Below are 19,976 nucleotides of genomic sequence, written 5' to 3'. Positions count from 1 at the left end.
GCATAATTAGAAAGTTAATTATATGATTAAGCATGTTGTTAAAAAAATTTAAAAATAGGCAAAGCACTCGTTTAAAAGGAGACTTATGTCTAATCCAAACAAGGTCGTGGCAGATGATGTGGCAGTTAGATGACATGGCATAAGTCGTTCGTTTAACGGGTGACTTATCCTTAAATAAACATCTCACTTTGCCTTTCCTGATCCTTTCCTCTCCATCATTACCGGTTCATGTTCGTCGCAATCGCTTGGGTTCTTCACCGGGTGATGCTAAGGTAACTTTTTATTTAATTTTTTATGTTAATTAAGTTAAATACATGTTGATTCGTGTTTATTTTGCTTAGAGAAGTATAGATTTATCTTTTGCGGTCTGTTTCTCTAATGTTTTGGGTAAATCTCCTTGTTTGTTGAATTAATTTCAAAATTTGTTTGCGATAAGGAGAGATTTATGCATTTAGGATGTGAATGTTGCAAATATTTTATAGATCTGTGGTTTAGGGTTGACCTACATATTTAAAATGATAATTTGTGTGATAAATATACGTGTTTTTTGGGTTCTTTTGGGATGGAGAAGTTGAAGCTTGGATTCAATTTTTTTTGAATTTTTCCTTCATTTGTTTATTAAGGAATGCTCATTATATTAGTTAAATTAGTTGAAGTAGCGTTTGTTCAAGTAAATATTTGGGTTAATTTTACATGTATTTGGAAAGAGATAAATTTTTAAAAATTTATTTTAATTTGTTAAATTATTATTTGTTGTAATAATTTTTATTATGTTGAAGTTATATGTATGTTACGTCGAATGAATTTTGAGATGAAATTTTTAATATGTGTTAGTTTTAAAATAATAGAGTTTATGTTAAGTACATTAAAAAATATGATTAATTATTTACATATTACATTCATCATAAAATAAATTCAATAATGTTGAGATTCACCCTCACTAAATAATTTTAGCATGGAGAAGATGAATAATTTGAAATTAAGCAATGTTAATTATATGAGTTAAATTATTTGAAGTTAATATATGTTTAGGGTTAAAAATTTTGGTTAAGTTTTACATGTGTTTGGAAATAGAAATTTTTTAAAAAATTTGTTTATAATTTATTTGGTTAAATTTTATATGAGTTTGAAAAGAAGAAATTTTTTTATCTAACTGTTGTTGTGATGATTTATTTATTTTTTATTTGGAGTCATTATTTGGTAGAGAGATAATTAGAAGTAAATTATTGGATATTAAATTTTTTATATTATACTAATCATTTAAATATGTTTATATCATAATTGAATTAATGTAGTATTTCGTTATGATATTCTCATGATAATATTAGTTAAAGTAATTATAACTTAGGTTTAGAATTTAGAATTATTGTAAATTAAAATAAACATATATTAAGACTTTGTTATTTCTTCTTATTTTATAGTGAAATGTATGAGTTCAGTAATGTGTGGACATGTGCAACCTTCATGCTACTGTATGGAGGTGAGTTACAAGTGGATGACAAATTCGCACCAAGTTATTCTAGGGGTAGGAATCGTCCCTTACTTATGCCAAAAAATATAAACTTAGATAAGCTTAAGTTAAGGATGCTTATAGCACTGAAGTATGATCCTACAAAGTTTTCTGTGAACTTAGTCTATCGAGTGCTTGTGGGAAATGAGTTTGTCGCTTGACATATTGAAGATGACGATATTTGTGAAGTTCTATTATGCTAGGCTGAAATAGAATTTCTCATAATGTATGTTGATGTCGAAGAGATTAATGTGACTGGAGATAATACCGAGCCTCTAAATTCACGAAGATATGCAACTTGAACCCAAGTTGAAAGGGTTGATGTGTTCGCTAGCCCTTCAAGGGTAGAAGCAGTAGAAGAGGCCCTTCATTAGTGAGTTCCCTATACCACATATCACTAATAGCTATGTTGAAATTTCTATTTTTGATTAATAAATTATCAATAATATTTTCAATGTGGTGATACAGAGAACCAACAGACGCAGGAATCTCCAGTACCTTCTACACAATTAGTCACTTTAGATCATTGTGATTAAGAGACTATGAGTAGTGGCTTTAGTGAGCAGTGCTCTGATGATGATGGTGCTAATCTTTTACCAGTGGTTAATGATGAAGTTTCAGTTGATAATGAGGAGATAAGAAATGTCATCCAAGATTACTACTCTAGATCAGTCGATAGTGAGGATACAATGGCGGCAAATAATAACTATGCCGAGACCTCAAGGACTACACAATAATGGGATCATGAAGTTGAGTTTGATGATGTTTATGATGCAGTGATAATGGAGGATGAATTCTCAATTTCTAATGACTTAATTGAAGGAATGTGGTTCACAAGAAAGGCTGATCTACAATTTACGTTACAAGGCCGTTCAATTAAAAAGAATGTTTAAAATATTGTCATTGCATCAAATATAAAGAAATTTATAGTTGTTTGTGTGAAGCATGATTGCCCAGTGTATCCTTGCTTATGGCGACTTCATTATGCTCAGAATAAATGCTTATGCGGTATATGGAAAATCTCATATATAAAGAACCAACATACATGTGCCTCCCCAATTCTCGAAATGGCCACCAACACTGCAACTCACAATTTATAAGTTTCTACATTCTACCCACAATTAGAAAGAAGATGGACCTGAAGCCATGGGAGATAATTAGTCGCATGGAATTGAAGTTCAATATTAAAGTGTCATACATGAAGGCTTGGGATGCTCGACGAAAGGCTATTAAAGTTATTTTTGCCAGTCAGGAGGAGTCTTACCGTACTCTCAATTTGTTCATAGATGTCATTGCCTATGTAATGTTGGTAATGATATATAGAATTTAAAGCACACAAACGAGTAGATTTCAAAGACTATTTTGGGCATTCAGTCATTCTATTATTGGGTGGACTTATTGTCGGCCTGTTCTTAGTCTTGATTGCACATTCATGCTAGAAAAATATTAAGGGACATTATTAATTATAACCTGCTTGGATGCTAATAATGGTATATTTCCACTTGCCTTTTATATAGTTGAGTCAGAGTGTAAATCATGGAAATGGTTTCTCAGGCAAGTTAATGAGCTCCTACCAGTGGTTACGAACAGACATAATCTCGGTATCATATCAGATAAGCATGGCTGTTTGGTCCAAGGTTGTAGGGAAATTTTTCCTAATGTTGTTCACCAACACTGCTTAAGGCATATACGTGAGAATTTCAAGAAAGCAATACAACATATGGGGCCGGTTAGGTGACGTAGAGTTTTTGTGCAAAAAATATATGCACATGGCAATGCAGATGACAAAGGATTTTTTAATAGATGCATGGAAGATACGAAGAGGATCAAAGTAGATATCCACCAGTGGCACATGGATCGAGATGTGTCCTAATGGTCTTTAATAAATGATGGAGGATTTATATGGTGTAATGACAACCAATGCAGTTGAGTCTTTTAATGGAGTTTTGAAGCGAGCTCGAGGATTGCCAATTCAATCCATGATTACGACCATCTACTATAACATTGTCATAATGTTTATGAGGGGGTTGGAGTTTGTTACAACTGAAGAGCAGCAAAATAATACCTTCTTTGCTCCACGTGTACTGACATCACTTAAAAGGGTAGAGGAGGAGGCTAGAAGAATGCCATAACCAATCCATCTTAAGTTGCATGAATTTCAAGTTGTCGACATGTCCTCTAGATCATATCATGTCGCTTACTTGACGGGAGGAGGTGCAAGTGCAGTTGTGGGAAACCTTTACTATATCATATATCATGTGTAGATGTGGTATGTTTTATAACAATGTTAAGACGAACACAATTTGATTATATTTCTCCCTACTACATGAAGACCAACTAAAAATTCAGTTATTATGCAGAATTTCACCATATCCCTAATAAGGAAGAATGGGGAGAGCATGACCCCAATACTGGCCTTTTCCCGTGTCTCCCCCCAAACTATTGAAGGTGATCATGATGTCCAAGGACTAATCAATATCACAATACAATGGACGAGTCACATCCATAGAGCAACAGGGTTCTTTGATGATGGAAGTAAGCATGATAAACCATTTTTCATGCCCAGGATGCTCCTCAATATTACAATGGATATACTGGACCCTCCTCTTATCCTTATCAAGGGGCCTCTGGGGACCTCTTGAGTAACGAGGTGCCTGCGGATTTGGATGCATACCTCAGCCCAGATTTTGTACCAAGCTCCCTTCATACATATGACATAGCTGAGGAAGAAGTTGTTGGGGAGGAACAGCGCATGTTATATCAAAGGCCACGATGACCACCACAACATTACACTCCAGGCACTGATGCATTGTCACATAGGCCACATTGGCAACTCTAGTTCATCATTTTATGTATTTTGTTATGCTTATGTTATGAATCATTTAAATTATTACCATTTTATTTATAAAACTTTTTTTACTTGACTAGTAAAATGCACGTGAGTTTAATTAAAACTTTTCCTTATATTTAGAATCAAACACTCATTAACTCTAATCATACATATTCAATACTAATTATTATTTACATTCTTTTTAGCATATATAACTAATACATACATACAATATTATAGCATGCATTCATAAGAAAATGATGAACCTGAAGAAGCGTAACTTTTTAGAGCATGATTGTTCATAAAATGATGAACTTTAACTTAAGATTTAAAGACATTTTCTATTATTTTGTAGGGGAAAAGCAAATCTTCTAAAATTTACTTCTTAGAAAGCTTTTTAGCCTTTTTTTTTTAAAAAAAATTACTTCTTAACGATTAGATTAAAAAATAAGACAAAAAAAGGTGAAGGGCTGGAGCCACGCTATCAATCATACATTATATTGGCACCTTAAATTCTCTTAAATTTGTGGTGCAAATATTTTAAGATTCAAGATATTTATTGATTATAAAATCTATTTTTTTTTAAATAAAGTGTAATTTTTAGGCTAAAAAATTCTTATAAAATTAATCAAGAATTTTGATGAAAGAAATTATAAAACCAAACAACATAAAAAGCAATTCAAGAACTTTAAATTTATTTTAGAAGTAAAATATACTTCATCATAATATTACTAAATATTAACTTGAAGTGAACGAAATGTTTTTAACGTTACCAAAATACAACTAATACATTAATTAAAAACCAAATTACAACTACTACATCACCATCAAATAAGCATTAGTAGATAAAACTAAACTTAAGACATAAAAAATATCTTAACAATAATATTAAGTTACATTTTTTTAATTATAGTACACATGCATGATTGGAGTTGTGTCTGAGTTGGACAACATTTGAAGTGGAACTCAAACTCTCGCTGAATATACTGCCAGTCTGCTGCATTCAAGAACTCCTTCTTAACTCCTGATACAAGAACTCCCATTAGGGTTTGATAAGACTCTAACAAGAAATGATCATCTCGATAACGCCACGTGTGATAAAGAATACAATGATCAACATCGAGCAGTGATCCTTCAACAATCTGATCAACACAACCTTTCTTGTCTCATCAGATCTCTTGAATTTGGCACTTGATGAACTCCAACGGAACCCAATGCTGAGTATCCTCCTCGAACCTTTGTTGTACATATTGCCAGCCCACATCTCTAAGAAAATTATCGGCCCTGTACAACTTCACTTTCATCAGTTCATCATGTACATGCCAAAATGCGAATCTTCATCTTCGCTCCAAAAATGCATACAACATTGAAATATTCATTTGCTTTTGCCTTTACTTCAAGAATTTAATCAGTGGGTAGCTCCAAACTTTCTTTCAAACGGATGCAACCTCTTGAATCATCTGCTTCGTTGAAGTGCTCCAAATCAAATCCATAACTGGTGAATACATGACGATCTATTTAATAAGAAAACAAAAATTAGTTTGACATTGGGTATAACACTACACTGCATATTTATACTCCCATGTGAGATAGGGGGGAACCAAGGTCACCATATTTTTTTACTAGCTGATATAAAAACACACACTATGCTGTCATTGTAAACTGATTTAACAACACATAATGATCTGTCAACATAAAGTGATTTGAAAACACAGAAAATAATCTTAGATTTGATTTGAAACACAACTTATGAAAAAAAAAAAATCTTTGAACAGTTAAATCGAATATCAAATCTTATAGTACAAACCATAAAAAACTGGAATTACACGTTATTCTTTCACCACTTGTAATTTTTTTATTTAACTTTTTAAATAGTGCTAAGATATATATATATATAAAATAGGGAAAAGTCGCACGTTTAATGGGTGACTTATAATGGACGACTTATAAATATGTACAGTATTTCTCAGTCTTTGTCTACTCAGCATAACAATCACCTGACTCAACTAATCCTAACAAGCATAAGTCGCCGGTTAAACGGGCGATTTTGCCTATTTTTAATTCTTTTTAACATGCTTAAGATATTAATACAATTTATAATCATGCTTAATCTTAAAATTTTCCCTTGTTTCTAACTTAGACAAGTTAACATTGCAAAAGACTCCAAAAACTTGACCTGTCAGTCTTAGGTTAATTTGAAACTTAGGCAAAAGTTAGCTCATTAAGTTGAAATTTAACACAGAAAGAAATATAACTAACATAAAGGTCTTTTTTGAAGACTAATCAAACTAATTTGGCCGCCTCCAATATGGAATTTTAGAAAAATTAAGATATGTAATAATAGATAGCTAAGTAGGCTATCGTATGCATGCATGAAAATTTGATCACTTTGCATGAATATCTAATATATAAATATATTAAGATTGCTAAATCTTTTCTCTATGAACATTCTCTTTTATTACTTTATCAAAATAGTAGAAATCGAAAATTATAGCAGCCACTACCTTCTCTCCAATAATAGAACTTTCTCAGTAAAGCTGTCAACAGCATCCCCTACCTTCTCTCCAAGCCATCCGAACGATCATCTATAAACATATCACTGTAGATCCAGATCTTAACTAATGATGAACCGATGAATTTATAAGCTTTACTTCTCAACTCTGTCACTCTATATTCTTCAGCGTGTATCTGTTTAATTTTTCCTGACACAGCCACAAACAGATAGGAGAACTGTTTATGATAAGTTTTTATCATCGATTAGAATATAGAAACAAATTACTTGATATTAGTTTGATGACACGAAGAGAAGCACAGAAAGCAGTATTTCTTATATTATATTAGTAAACAGATATTGATTTGATTCATTACAAAGCTTTATATTCTCTTACAGGTAGTCCAGTACATAACTGCGCATGCATGCTCTTATTTTTCATTCTTAAGTGTTATTAATAAAGTAGTCCAGCGCTTAGTTGAGACCTCCAACACCTCCCCCATATCCGGATCCACCACCAGAACCATAACCAGATCCGGATCCCGCGCCTTCTCCACCTCCACCACCAGCGCCACCACCGCCACCACCACCACTTCCATAGCCTCCACCATGGGCCCCACCTGCACCAGAACCTGATCCAGAACCATAGCCAGATCCGGATCCGCTCCCACTTCCATGTCCACCACCTAAACCGGCACCTCCGCCACCACCTCCACCACTCCCATAACCACCTCCTTCTGCTCCACCTCCGCCAGACCCTGAGCCGTATCCCTGCCCAGACCCAGATCCTGAACCAGCACCACTGCCTTCACCTCCGCCGCCACCACCTCCACCGCCATGACCACCGCCGCCCACTCCACCATGTCCACCTCCCTCACCATATCCCCCACCTTCACCATAGCCGGAACCCGAACCCAATCCACCACCTGAACCACCTCCTCCTCCACCACCATGACCTCCTCCGCCACCGCCTTGAATGCTCTTCAAGGACCTTGCGGCAGAGGAAAGGGCAATGCTAATGCCAAGAAGAACTAAAAAGACCAAAGCCGTGAATTTAGTGCTAGTCGCCATTGTGGCTTAAGGAATGTTGGATGAGAAGCTGTGGTGGCCGAGTGAGTGCTATTTATAGCTAAGGGCTTGCACTGCATGGTAAAGCTCCTGTAGGTTTATGACATCAAATCGCGTGGCTACCACTTCACCAACTTTAAACGTTGCCAGAAAAGAATGATCAAATTTTCTCCACATTGGTTGCCTTTTTTGAAAATTAGGTTCTCATGGTATGATGAAAAAGATTTTGTTCCTTATTTTTTTCTTCTTTTATTTGTTCCATTTCTTTCTTCTTTTATTTATTTTTTTTTTCCAGAAGCTATCCTATTCTGCTTTTGAAGTTGGTTCTCTCAATCGAATATCGTCATTTGGCTTTCTTTAATTTTAGAAAGCAAAAACAAGAACAAAAGTTTCTTCTATTCACACTTGCAGATACTCACGTGGCTTGCACCTTCAACATTTACACCAAAAGCTCTATTATTGTTGTTGAAAATATGTTATAACTTGATTATTTTAAATTTTTTAAATTGATTATTTGATTATTTTAATTTTTTAAAAATTTATAGCTGGCACCAAAATAGCATATGACCTTATAAATTGATTATTTTAAAAATATTTTTTAATATTTTTACTTCATTGACTAAGGTTTATAACTGTAGTTTTAAATTATTTAGCGCCCCTATTATAGATTAGCTCATAAATGCATAACATCATTTCATTAAAAATCTTTAAAAACAAAAGAATATCCATATTTATTTTGCAATTGCTTTATTTAAAATTTGGTATTATGATGATTTTCATGAAATTGCTTAATTGAACTCCTCATTTTGACATTCATGTGGAATTCCATACCATTCCAATTTCGATCTGCTTCCCTAACCTTCAACCTCACCTCTTTTCTCCCAATACCTTCATGGATTGGGGTCTTTGTTTGGCAGACCCATGCATAAAATGAATAATGCTACCTCTAATGACACAAGACCCTTTAATGAAACGCCGCCGGAACCAAAAATGCCGGGAAGCCGCCGGAGAACCGCAGAAAATATGTTGAAAAATTAGTCAAACATATTCCGCCGGAAATATGTTGGGAAGCCATTAGAAAATAGTCTACCGGAAAACCGTCGAAAAAATCCACCGGTAATGGGCGAATTTCCTCTAGTGCATGTTCTTGTTAAGTTAGATGTTACCAAATGTTATCCTAATCATGTTTGGCTAGGTTCTGAAAGTTTGGGTTATATTCAAGTTGTGGAAATGGATGTTTTCCTTCTTATTGTGTTCATTGCAAAGCTTTGGGGCATTCAAAATTAGAATGTCGCATTTTACACCCTCATTTAGCTGAAGCTCCCACTAGTACCCCGATTGCTGTTAAGGTGGGTGATATGACTGAGTTATATATGCAGGTAAATGTGGATAATTTGAACCTTGGTCACCCCTTTTGGTTATTAATGCGAGTGATAAGGTTAATAATGTTGTGAATGACAATGTTTAGAGCAATGTGTGTGTTGATTTATCTTTGCATGAAACTGTCACTCTGGCTAATCCAGGCCATGTTTATGGTGATGTAGGGCAATCAGTTTAGCTTGATTCACTGGTCTCGGACAACTCTATGCTTCCTCCTACTATTGTTCTGGTTCAGAAGAAATTATATATTTTAATCCTATTTTGGCGACATTGGATTTCCTATTCATGTTGTGAACATTGATGGCATTAAATATTCTTCTCCTTTTGTAGTTTTGGCATGTTTGGGTCATGATGGAGGTGAGGGTGCTTGTGTTAATGATCTGGTTCTTTCACCTGCTGTTGAGAAAGCTCTTAAGGAAATTTTCTTTGGATCTTGTCATGGGTATTTGAATGTAGTTAACATGGGTTTATGTGATGTTAACATGGTGGTATTGAATGATTCTTCTAGTGATTTGGTTATTGCTTTAGTTGACTCGCTTGTGGCTTCTGGTGAGCCAACTTTGTCACCTTGTACTGTAATGGGAATGTGCCTCTTATAGTGTTCCTATTGTGCTTATTTCTACTAATGCTTTGAAAGCTCAATTGGTTTCCAAATCGAGAGACACTTGTGTAGATCAATCCGATTGGTTGGATGTGTCATTTTCCTTGCCATGTGGGGTTGGTGAGGATGGCATGGATGGATCGGTTGATACATTTCAATGCATGTACGACTTGAATGTGAGTCGTGTTGTTTAAAAATCCTTTTACCATATTGCTGTTAAACGTCGTAAGAAAAAATTCTAAAAAGAAGTAATGTGTTATCATTGTTTTTATCTTATGCTGATGGCCATTATTTGGTTGGTTGTCTTCTTTTGGTTGGTGTTCTTCTGATGTTAGGGCTTTGCTTGGTTGTTTGGTGTGAGGGGTGTAGGTGGCTGGGATATTTTAATTGTGGTTGGGCTGTGTGTGTATTGTGTCCTCAGTTCTGTTGGCTGTTCCACTTTGTTGATTGTTGGTTTTTGTGAGTACTCTTGTGGAGGCTCTTTGCTTATGTTGGATCTATTTAATGGTGGGGTTTTTGCTTCTCTTATTTATTCCTATTTATGTCTTTTGTTATGTGCAGATCTCTATTCTAAGGTTGATGTGGCTTCTAATAGTTACTGTGAGGCTTTTGCTGCTTATTTGAGCTAGATTGGTCTTCTTTGGATCTTTCTTGGTGATTTTTTTTTTTATTTTCCGGTCTATAGTAATAGGTAGAACCATTGGCTCATAGGTTTTACTTTAAAGATTGCATTTTTAGAGAGCTTTTGGTTCTTTAAGGACCTATATTTTTATTGTTTATGTAACACGTAAGCCCCTCTATGATTTTTATAAAAAAAAAAATCCAATAAATCCATTTAAACCTAAGGCAATCTTGTTGAAAATAAATCAAGCGACTATGATCAAGAAACTTGTCCAAATAAATGAATAAAGCCTAACAATCGACCATAGCAACTATTATCTTAAAAGTTGGGCCTAAGCCTCCAAAGATGATTATACAATGTAATAAATATATTATTAAAGATGCTAATGTATATAGTAATGAATTTCAAGACTAATTTTGATGCAATATGCTAAATCATTTGGAGGTCAATAAAAGCCAAGGAAACTCAAGGAAATTAAGAGTACATTAAATGGAGCTTTAGAAGTTACTTTAATTAATTAAGGACATGTGAGTTATTATTATTATTATTATTTTTTAAGATCTACATTAGCATTAAAGCAAAAATTTAAAGACATGTGATTTATTCGGATGTTTACTTTTGTAACATGCATTTTAGTTAACTTTTCACTCAAATTCTCAATGGCAAATTAGTTTATTATATATTATAAATCACTCAAAATTTTTTAAATATTCTAATTAAATACCATGAAATTCTTATGTTACATAACTTAAAAAGTTCTTATGCCAATTTGATGATTATACTTACTAATTTTTATTAAACAAATTTTAATGAAAGATGTTATTAATTAAATATTAATTTTCTTTTATGAATAGATTAGTTAATGCTTTTATTATTATTTCTTTGGTTGGAAGTAAAATGGGTGTAAAGTATTCCAAATGCAAGTGTTTTGAAAGTATTGGTATTTGGTTAGATGAAAAATAATACGGAGTAAAGTAAATAAAGTATAAATCATTTTAATTCTTTTTTCAAGTAAACTAAACAAGTTTAGTTTTGAGTATGAATCGTTTACACCGCAAGCAAGCTTGCTTTACCTTTAATATCGATCTGCTATGCCAAGAATTCCAGTAATGAGCATAATTAAGTTCAACAATCATTTGTATTTTATTTATTGCTTGTATTTTTGTTTTAATATGTCAAACAAGGTCTTTTGTGTGATGAAGTTGGGTTAGAGTGGTGAAACGTTAAATTGGTGATCATGGGTTGAGTTAGAAAAGTGAAAAATATAAATTTGGGATCATGAATTTGGGTTGAAAAAGTGAAAATGAAACTTGGAAAAGTTTTTCTACGGGCATTGTGGCACTAGGGTTGGCTGCACCGCAACATTGACCTTACAAAAAAAGAGAAAAAAATAGATTTTGGGCAATCGCTGTAGTACCGGGAATTACTGTCGTGGCATCGATTCTTAGGTTAGAATATTCTAGGAGAATATGGAAAACTATCTATGAGCATTATGGAACTAGGAAACGAGCGCCACATCACTAGGTCAAAATAATATAATTTTATTTCAAAATATCTAAAACTACTTGCCATTTCCCCATTCCTCAGCCGCCTTATCGAAAAAGGGAGAGAGAGAGAGAGAGAAAGAGAGAAGAAGAAGAAGAAGAAGAAGAAGAAGAAGAAGAAGAAGAAGAAGAAGAAGAAGAAGAAGAAGAAGAAGAAGAAGAAGAAGAAGAAGAAGAAGAAGAAGAAGAAGAAGAAAGAGAAAGAGTGGGAGGAGGTTTGGAGGAAAACTAAGGAATTAATTATCTAGCCAATTAGGGAAATTATTTATAAAGCTCGAGGTAGGCTTTTGAATCCCTATTTCTAATTTTCAATCTTATTATTTTATAATAAGTTATGGATTAAATTTTATTTTTCTTGAGTTTTAAGAAGTTTCACCGTGTAACTTTTTATATGTTGTAATATGCCCTATTTTGAACATTTTTGCAATAAGAATTTTAATTTTACCTAGTTGATTTTTTAATATAGTTTTTTGAGTATATTATCAAATTGAGGCTTTTCTGGAAAATGCAGTAGTTATATAAAAGTCTTGAATTGTCCATGTGAATGTTTCTTTGAAGTTAAAAATTTGAAAAGAAAAAGTTTAGTGAATGTTCTATTTTACAAGTAGTGAGGCTTTTACTGATAATACATGCACTTTTTGAATTTTCTATTGAGTATCACTGCATTGTATCTTCATCATTCATTGCATGGCATTGTAAACATTTATTTTGAAAGGTTAAAAAAAAATGCACTCTTTGTTATATTATAAGGGCCATATATATACTTTTTTGGCCACATATACCTGATGTAGATTTGAGAGGGATTCTATCTCCCCACCTGTTGAAAGTAGGTTTGAGAGATTAAGTAACATTGTAAATACTATTCTGGCCCCATCTACCTGATGCAGATGAGGAAGGGATTCTAGCCCCACTTACTATAAGCAGATTTGAGAGGCAAAGGGAGTTATAAGTGTAAGTGGAGCTTTCAGTAAGCATTGGAAAACATATGCATAATAATCATTGCATTGCATTTCAGTTGATCAATTACTTATAAATAACAATTTGAAATGAATGTTTGAAAGTCTAAGACTGTACGAATTTTGTTGCGATCTAGAAGTGAGGTGTAAGTGAACTTATGAGGCCATATGTTCTTTGAAGCATCTAGGAAGTGCATTGAGCTAGTTATACTCATCCAATTCTATTAATGTTTCAAGGAAAGGTAAGGGTCTTATTAAGTAGATTAGGTCAAGAAGTAGGCATGAGAATCCTAGAAGTTGAGATATTATTTATTTTGTAATGCAACCTTTAATTATTTATTGTTTATAATTTCAGGATCTAGAATATTATGTTTAGGTATTGTTGAAAAGAAATTTGTTGATAATTTTTTTATAGATTAAAAATGTTAGTAGCTTTTGCTTTTAATATTGAATGGTTGAGATGAATAAGTAAAACTTTAAGAATAGAAATACTTCCATTAGATTCTAGGGCATCACATGTTATTTTGATCTCATTTTTGAAACTCTTTCCCCCCATCACTTTTAATGCTTATGAGTTTTAACTTTTGGTGTAAACCTAACATATAAGGATCTTAGAAAGAAGTATGTGATTTTTAACCTAGACTCAATCTAAATTGCTTAGACATATCTTAGACCATTATCATGATTTGTTAGAGTATTTCCAAAGTCATTCGAAGCTTAACCTAAGGTTAAAACTCAAGTTAAACTATGTAACTTATATTTATAGGCCATGCCACTCAAGATGGCATTTCATGTCCAACATAAACTTAAACCCTTGGGAATGACCTAAACCTATCTAAAATCATGTCCTAAGTTGTTTGACCCCTTTGGGACCCATTGCCATCACTTGGTTGACCAAGTTTGACCCTGGATTCTTTAGAGCCCTAAATGTATATAAATGCCATTTATTGGGCTAGATCAATTCCTAAACATTAGGATTGTGTCCTAAGGCTTTCAACCATCTCCATGAATATTTTTAAACCAAATGGAGTCCATATATGGTGGGCCAGAGTTAACCAAGTTGACCATATAAGCTTTATTGGATCTAAATGACCATTTTAATGATCAAATTAATTTAAACCCTTGGCATGGCATCTTAAACCTCCTAAACACCTTCATAATTTCACATAGACCCATTAGGGTCCTTGGTTCACCTCGGGTCAACATAGTTGACCAAGTTGAACATATATGGTCTTTTAGACACATTACACTTGAGTAAACCCAAAGGTCATTAAACCATGGCCTCCAAACCATTCCAGTTGCATGTATATATCTTAAAGTATATGTCCTAGCTAGCCCAAGCCCCAGGCTAGCTTGAGTCACCCAATTGAGCTAACAAAAGTTATACAAAATGGGCTAAAACCCATTATAAATGAAATTAGCCTTCCTAAAGCCTATACATGTAACCAATTGGGCACCTGAACTTTCCTAAACCCAGCCTAACCCAACGAGGGAAAAGGGTGTTCATTGATTGGATCAAAATTTCTTAAAATCGATACCATACAAAGTGAATATGCACCGTTTGATTAAAATAGCCCATCTTAAGTTCATAGCTCCACTATTTGTTTACATGTCATTAGACCAATTCAAATTGGTTCAATTGCAAAGTATGACTTCATGCGGCTAAAATTTTATCTCCATGCATTCAACTTCCCTCTATATAGATACTTCAAATTTTGCTGAATAGGAGTTCTAGAACTTGCTTTCCCGAGCTTCCCTAGTGTGTGAAAAATCAATCCTTACCCTTCCCTAGCCTCCCAATAGCCTTCTTTTGTGAGTTTGAGCAAGTTCCAATGAAGTTGTGGTGGTGCAAAATTCAAACTTGATCCAATCAACTTTAAAGCTCAATACCTAAAAGAGGATCATTATCTGCAATTAGATGATTCCAATTCAACAAAATCTCCATGAATTCACCTTTTCTTGAAAGTAATTTTTAAACTCATAGTAATTTTGTAGTTGTATGAGACATTGTGAAGAAAGTGTGCAACCCACGATGCTCCATCTATTGGATTGAACACTTTCCTTGCATAGATCCTATTGGATCAATCTAATAGGCAATGGTTGAGTTAAATATACATGTGGCCTCAATTCTTTGTGAGAGGTGGAAGAAGAAATCATAATAGTCTATTCCTTTTAATTTTATGTATAACTCTAGTTTTGTCAGACATACAACCATACGACGGCCTATGATTAACACTCTTTTAATCCTAACCATTTGAACCTAAATTGAATAGTTGAGATTAAGTCTTACTTGGCATTGTGACTCATTATTAGATAACAACCAATTAAAAAGCCACCGCATGGAAAGTGTCATCCGAGTTAGTTTCCAACTATGTATAATTAGGATTACACAGGCATTTTAATCAAATTAAATGCATGGAACTTTAAAATTTTATAGAAATTGATCTAGTGGACAGAAAATCACAAATGGGTATGGATTTATGCTAATGAGCCATATCCATTTGAAATAAAATTATGGCCAATTGACCAATTTACTTTCCTGAATAATTAAATGTCTTTCTATTGCTTTCGTTAAATTGCATGCTATAGATGTAATCTCTTAAAAGTTTAAAAAGTAAAATTTCAAAAGGTAAAGATTCAAAATTTTGTGTTTTAAACCTATTTGTATGTGGTTGAAAGTATTTTTGTGTATGAAAAATATATGCATGTGTTCTAGAATGAGTCTTAGGGGTTTGGAGTGTGTTTTGGCAATAATTTTAAAATTTTACTATTTGAGCACTTAGGTGTTAGGTGTCCGAGCACTGCGACATTGTAACAGTGTTGAGGTACCAAATAATGATATTCCTGTCCTATAATCATGGGCTTTAAAAAATGAACTAGCACTACAACGTTAAGTGGTAGTGTCGCAGTGGTAGGGAACTATTTATACTTTAAATATAAAATAAACCTACTATTCCACTCATTCAAGCATCGTAGAGAGCCGAGCAGGAAAGCCAAGGAGAGGGTTTTGGAGGAGGAAAGAAGAATTTTTAAGTCGCTTCATAACTTTTTTAGTTGTCGGCTTAGTTGGGAAAGTTGTTTGGATCGAGGTAGGTCACATTAAGCCTCTCTCAATTTTTAATAATATTTTTTTTATTTCTCAATTAAATTTCTATTTTTATTACAAAAAAAAATATATATATATAATAACCCAGACTCTAAAAAATAGTGTTGTAGTATGCTTGAAGTCTTAAAATAGTATTTTACACAACCTCTGATAATTTGGTTATCTTTTGAAACTATGAATTATGCTCTTTATGTATTGTATTTAAGCATAATTTTAATATAAGCATTGAAAATGAATATTGGTATGTGAATGGGTGATAGATGGTTCCTATTATTATTATAATACTGTGATAATTAAATATATGAAAATAATAAGAAGAATAGGAAATCCACTAATGTTGGACGAAGAGTACTTATTGGCATGTACATTATGGTGGGTTGATAGGTTTTTATTTAAATATTGTAATTTATTGTTATCCTCTACTAATTCATTGATGGGAGTTACAAGCAGTTATTACTGTGCTGACGAACAAAGAGTGATGACCCCATTCTCAAGCCAACATGTTACTAATACAGATTACTAATATTAAAAAATACTACTTTTCCTGGGAATCTTTACTTATTTTTGTATGATTACTGGAATTCATTCCACTGATTCACTACTATTGTACGTTTGTACTGATATTATATTGACTCATTGTTATTATATAAATTTACTGTTACCTACCTTACTACTACTATTACAGCACTGTACTAATGTTATTGTAGCAAAAGAAACTGATACTAATATTATTACAATATGATTATTGATAATATCTATTGATTAGGAGATATACTAAGCATATGATATACTAAATACACTTAGAATGTGATTAATATACTTATGACTAGATATGATATATACTCTTTCTTAAGGTCTTATTACATTGATGTGATTATGACATTATTTTTGAGACTTTGGTTCTTCCGATTAATATGATTTCTTTATTGATTGAATGGTACAACTAAAATTGATGTGTATCCTAGTTTTTGGGATTAATAGCTATTTTACTTCTTTTTGCATCATAATATTTATTCTTTAAAGACTTTACTGTTATTGAGTGTGAGCTTTATTATATATGGATTGATTTCTAATATTATGATTGTTACTATTATAAATTGTCTGACGACATACATACTACTTCTTTAAAGTACTTTAAAATTTAGTTATATAAATTTTAATAACATATTGGGGTGCATAACTCATTATATGTGATTTAAATGATTTCAAATCAAGGTCAGGGAAGAGGTTCACGAGTGTGAAGCTAATCAGGATTCCTCTATATTAGATCATTTTATTTTAGTTATTTTTGTACTTATAAATATACTGATATGTTATGACTATATGATTCTTTAGTATTGTATATGATTTTTAAGTCAATAAATATATATGTATATGAATGTTTTGATCAATAAAACTTATTTTCACTGTTATATAATTTTATTACTAATAAATGAAATAGATAGCTCTATTTGTTATCTAATAAATGCTAAAAGAAAAAAAAAATCCTTCCAAATTAAATTCTAAGGCATGATAGTAGACACCTTAGATTGGATTCAAACTTGGTGTGAAGAACTCCTATTCAATGCTAGTGCACGTGTCGTGTCAAGTAATAAAGTGATGAGATGAGTATCATTTTCATGAGAATTTGGAATTATCCTAAACTCACTCTAGTACTGCTTAATAAAACTATTATATTTATTTATCATTTGATTATTAAAGGAGATGCAATCAAAAGTAAAAAACTATATTTATAAAAGATAAAGATAATAATTTTTAAAACTCTAAACTTTGATATTTAAAGATACATGCTTGCAATAGAGGGATTTTTCATCCTAATATTTCAATGAATTAGAGCACAAGCATTCCTCGTCTTTATCAAGCTTGTTATAGTATTAGCAAGGATTTCTTCCAACAACAGTTTTACTATCTCCTTAAGATCTCATAATCCTAACAATCATATGTCTATGCATGCCAAGATTACAAACTTCTATTTATTCTTGTACTACTCCAACAAAACTATAAATCACATTATATTTTAAGTTTATGCATGGCCTTGACAAACTAAATATAGTATGAAATATTTAAAAACATCCTAAATCAATTCATAAACTTGTAAATCTACTATATGCAATACATAATTTTTAAACTATCATAAGTTTAGATAAAAGAGTTTAGTCATACATGGAGATATAAGTAAATACAATAAATGTTTTTATTTCACAAAACAAAATAGAAGTACAATATTGAAGATAAGGATAGAAATGACTTGAAAATCCTTTCTCAATCAATACAAACTCCTTTGCACTCCATTCTTCTCTCCAAACTAGTATAAGACTCACACAATAGGTAAAAATGGGCTAGCCTCCACCAAAAGTACCCTTACACACTCACACACTCTCTCTCTCATATCTCCCCATGTCGCCCACCCTTTAACATGAACACTAGGCTTCCTATTTATAGAAAGAAAAATAACTGAGTTGGCGTCATGACACAGTACTAGTGGTGCTATGGCGCCATTAAACCGTTGTGTTAGATCACTACTCCTTGCATTGGTTTGTTGGTTTAATCGTCTTCAACTATATTCCTCCGTGGAGCTAAGGCAATTTGGCTTTGTGTGTTCACTAGATAGCACCTCGACGCTAAGCTTTTAGATGAATTTTCAGACTTGTTTTGTTGAGGCACTTGTACTGTGGTGCTATGGCTTTGGGGAAAATTGTAGTTTTGTGGCACTGAATCTGTGGCGTTGTGACACTGGAGCAGTTTTTGTAACTTTTACCTATTTTTTGCATAAAAATATCTGATTTTGCTAGCATTTTAATAATAATATGTGTAATTTGGAGTATATAATTTTTTCGCTTGTCTCTTGCTGGGTTGTTTGCTCATTCTTTATTTTACATGTTTTAAGAAAGGAGAAGGACCAAGTGGAGTAAGATTAAAGTGTTGCTGTTTAAGGAATTTTTCTATTGTCATAGATGATTTTTTTTTTAATCATAGGAAAATTTTAATTTGATGAGATTATTGAAAAATTATAATTAATGCTTTTTTTATATGATTAGTTCTGGGATGTCTATATAAGGGATGATGTTTCTATTTTTTTATATTAATATGTTAGTGGTTTCTTGTTATAATTTGGAAAAAATATATATATTTTTTCAAATAGATCTTGGTCAGTTTCTCAGTCCCTTACCAAACCTAATATAACCTATTATGACATATGAGTTATGTTATATCGGGTTGTGATAATGGTGGAATTCGGTGATAAGCATCAATATAGATAGTTAGGTTGAGCTCTAGAATTTTTCAAATCCGTGAGCTCTCTCTAACTCCAGGATAAGGTTTATATGTACTTCCAACATTCCCGTTAACATGCAAAATGAAAGGCTATTTAAAGATTTTTGAAGTAACATTTTGTTTACTAATTATAGCCAAATTTTCATTCACTCCATTAGATGATATGCATTGTTCCATTTGATATACTAGATTTTATATGCATTTAAGTACCTTAATGACATCAAATTTGAGTAATCTAAGGCTCGTTATATTTCTTTTATGGAGCAAGTAGTTTTGACTATAAACATGTAAGATTAAGCAAGAATTTTCCCCTCAAATGAAGCTGTAAAATTATTAATTATGCTTCAAGTGCTTGAGTTATGATCATTTGGACTTGAATCAAGATGTTTTTTGTGTTATTGGGTTTACATCTTCAAAACATTTATATCGACTATAAGTTCACTAAAAACAAAGTTTAGATGGTTTCAGTTTAAATTCCGAATATTTCTAATTTAGCTATTGCATCAATATTTGTGTTCGATCAAATAAATATTCTAATTACTTCACAAATTCAAATAATTATTTATTAAGAATCAACATGAAAAGTTACTCTAAT

General features: G+C 32.5%; 1 protein-coding gene across 1 annotated transcript; it reads right to left on the bottom strand.

Annotated features, from left to right (window-relative positions):
• Positions 1–7,147: 7,147 nt before the first annotated feature.
• On the bottom strand, positions 7,148–7,938 carry LOC110101534 (glycine-rich cell wall structural protein 2). The gene has a single exon (XM_020829464.2). The coding sequence runs from the start codon at positions 7,900–7,902 to the stop codon at positions 7,306–7,308; it is 597 nt and encodes a 198-aa protein (XP_020685123.1). The 5' UTR covers positions 7,903–7,938; the 3' UTR covers positions 7,148–7,305.
• Positions 7,939–19,976: the final 12,038 nt, after the last annotated feature.

The sequence above is a fragment of the Dendrobium catenatum genome, unplaced genomic scaffold (assembly GCF_001605985.2).
Source record: "Dendrobium catenatum unplaced genomic scaffold, ASM160598v2 fragScaff_scaffold_600, whole genome shotgun sequence".
Taxonomy (NCBI): domain Eukaryota; kingdom Viridiplantae; phylum Streptophyta; class Magnoliopsida; order Asparagales; family Orchidaceae; genus Dendrobium; species Dendrobium catenatum.
This window is presented reverse-complemented; position numbering and strand designations above follow the sequence as displayed.

Coding starts and splice junctions, on each gene's coding strand:
- LOC110101534 (XM_020829464.2), bottom strand. CDS start 7,902: ATGGCGACTAGCACTAAATTCACGGCTTTGGTCTTTTTAGTTCTTCTT.